At 40.0% G+C, this 2,558-nt stretch overlaps 1 protein-coding gene across 3 annotated transcripts in view; it reads right to left on the bottom strand.

Annotated features, from left to right (window-relative positions):
* LOC102430380 (KRR1 small subunit processome component homolog) overlaps positions 1-2,558 on the bottom strand; it is a 33,368-nt gene that overhangs the window by 27,971 nt on the left and 2,839 nt on the right. For 2 of the 3 annotated variants that reach the window (XM_023746259.1, XM_006105161.3), the window contains exon 2: positions 936-1,108. In XM_023746259.1, coding sequence (XP_023602027.1) covers positions 936-1,108 — 173 coding nt within the window. Of the gene's footprint in view, positions 1-935; positions 1,109-2,053; positions 2,072-2,558 lie in introns of all 3 variants that reach the window. The other variant, XM_023746261.1, reaches the window with a different exon arrangement.

The following is a 2,558-nucleotide window of genomic DNA, read 5'->3' as shown; positions in this document are numbered from 1 at the left end:
GTGGGGTCCTTTGGCCTGGCCTGCGCCCTCTGCAATCTGGGACCCTTGGGGGATGTTGGAGAGCCGGTTTCAGCCCGATCCCACAGGCCAGGATGAGGGACCCTACTGGTGCACGAATTCGTGCACTGGGCCTCTAGTATACACTTAAAATGAATCAAAATATTCATAAAATCATCCTTACCACATGTGACACATTCATATTTTAAAGACTCCTTATGTCCACTAAATTGACTTCTGGATCCGCTAATCGGATTCAGGCCACGTTTGAAATAACACATACTTCACTCTAGGGGCATGGCAGCAGCAACAAATAGGCAAAAGATGGCACATCCACATCTTTCATTTAAAATGAAAATTAAGCAATTAGACAGAAACATGCCCAACTCAAACTGTGCAGGTTTGTGAAAACCACCATAGTACAGAATAGGCATTCTGAAACTTGGAGTTCACAGAGGAGTTTCAGACAGTCCATCAAATCCCTACAATTTTAAAGGTATGTGTATTTTTCAGTAATCTATTATTCACAAAATTAAAAACACATGTATTACAAGAATAAAGCTTATGTAGGCTGTTTAAAATACCAAAGGAGCCCTAACCGGTTTGGCTCAGTGGATGGAGCGTCAGCCTGCGTACTGAGGGGTCCCAGGTTCGATTCCGGTCAAGGGCATGTACCTTGGTTGTGGGCACATCCCCAGTGGGGAGCGTGCAGGAGACAGCTGATCGATGTTTCTCTCTCATCGATGTTTCTAACTCTCTATTCCTCTCCCTTCTCCTCTGTAAAAAAATCAATAAAATATATATCTAAAATACCAAAGGAACCAAATTAGTCAATTATGCTGGCACCTTAAAAAAATCCATCAGCACACATACATTTACTTAAAAGTCAAGGTATAAGCAGGAGCAAAATCTCAAAGAAATATATAAAATATGCATACATGTTCATTCAAGGCTTTTTGAACCAAGGGCCAGCACTCTTTCAAGTAAGCTTCTCTATATTTTGGGAACAAAGTTGCAAAACTGCTTTCCTCCAAGAGTCCTCTGGGATTGTCCTCTTTGGAAAAAGCTGGTTCCTTCCAACCATCAGGAACAGTGAGGAGTTCTGATTCATCTACAGGAAAAACAAAACAAAACACACATCAGATTTTAGCCCACTTTTGGACATTTATATGCATAGTAGGGTCTGTAGGTGTGGCCGGCAATCGGGGCTGATGGGGGCCTTCCTTTGTTCCATGCTGTCCCCTGGTGGTCAGCGCACATCATAGTGAGCGATCGAACTCCCGAGGGGACACTTTGCATTTTAGCCTTTTATATATAGATAAGCAACCTTTCAAATTTTATGCAAGTGAAGTCTAAGTAAGTGTATATATGTATATACTATATTTGCATATCTGTGTATGTACATAAAATTTTTAAAAGCTGATACTCTGGTGTACACTTTCAGTTAATAATCACTGGTATAAGGTTTTAGTGTTTCCAAAGAGTTATTTCTGTATACCCTTCATGATAACCATGAAAGGTAGGAAGAACCAGCATAATTTTTCCCATTTCATAAAAGACATTCAGACCAAAAAGATTAGTGACTTGCTTAAGGGGACATAAAGGTCTCCTTTCATCAGAACAAAATGCCTCTGAAGGGCCATAAATTATCTCCCATAGCATTTATTAAAACTCTTGGTCCTGGATTTTAGGAACCTCTTAAATCCAACAGCTATAACTTACATTAGTACTATTCAAAGGTACGATACATAGGCCTGCAGCAGGAGCATAAGCTGCGAGTGTGTTAGAAATGTAATTCTTGCCCTAGCCGGTTTGGGATAGAGCGTTGGCCTGTGGACTGAAGGGTCCCAGGTTTGATTGTGGCCAAGGGAACATATCCGGGTTGCAGGCTCGATCCCCAGTGGGGGGTGGGGGGCGTGCAAGAGGCAGCCAATCAATGATTCTCTCTCATCATTGATGTTTCTATCTCTCCCTCTACCTTCCTCTCTGAAATCAATAAAAATATATTAAAAAAAAAAGAAAGAAATGTAATTCCTGGCCTCCACCCCAGACCTACTGAATCTGAAGCTCTGGGCTGAGGCACAAGAATCTTTGTTTTACAATCTTATCAGGAGATTCTTCTGCAGAAGTAGGTCTTGATAATCCATGTTATCCACCCCAGTGAGGTACACCTGCTTTCTGCTTCTTATACTTGGCTGTTTCTGGATGAAATCACAGAGAATTAGCTAATCTTCATATATCGTTCACTTCCCAATATCCTTAATAAAAGCTTGAAATGAACAATTGTCATTATTTAAAATGCACATCTGACCAAGTCCTTCCCAATTTAAACACTTCAATGGCAATGAATTTAAAATACATAGAAGTTTCACAACAGAGGAAGTTAATACAAATAGCCTTAAAACATGTGAAAAGATGTGCAACCTCATTAGTAATAAGAAAAGTTCAAAATAAAAACCAATTGATACCATTTCATACTTACAAGATGACAGAAATTCATAATTCAGATAATACCAAAGTGTTAGTTACTGTGGATATAGAGCTAAGAGAACTCTCACCCT

This window comes from Myotis lucifugus, unplaced genomic scaffold, assembly GCF_000147115.1.
Source record: "Myotis lucifugus unplaced genomic scaffold, Myoluc2.0 scaffold_644, whole genome shotgun sequence".
Classification (NCBI taxonomy): Eukaryota; Metazoa; Chordata; class Mammalia; order Chiroptera; family Vespertilionidae; genus Myotis; species Myotis lucifugus.
Note: the sequence above shows the minus strand (reverse complement) of the source record. Positions and strands in the feature narration are given on the sequence as shown.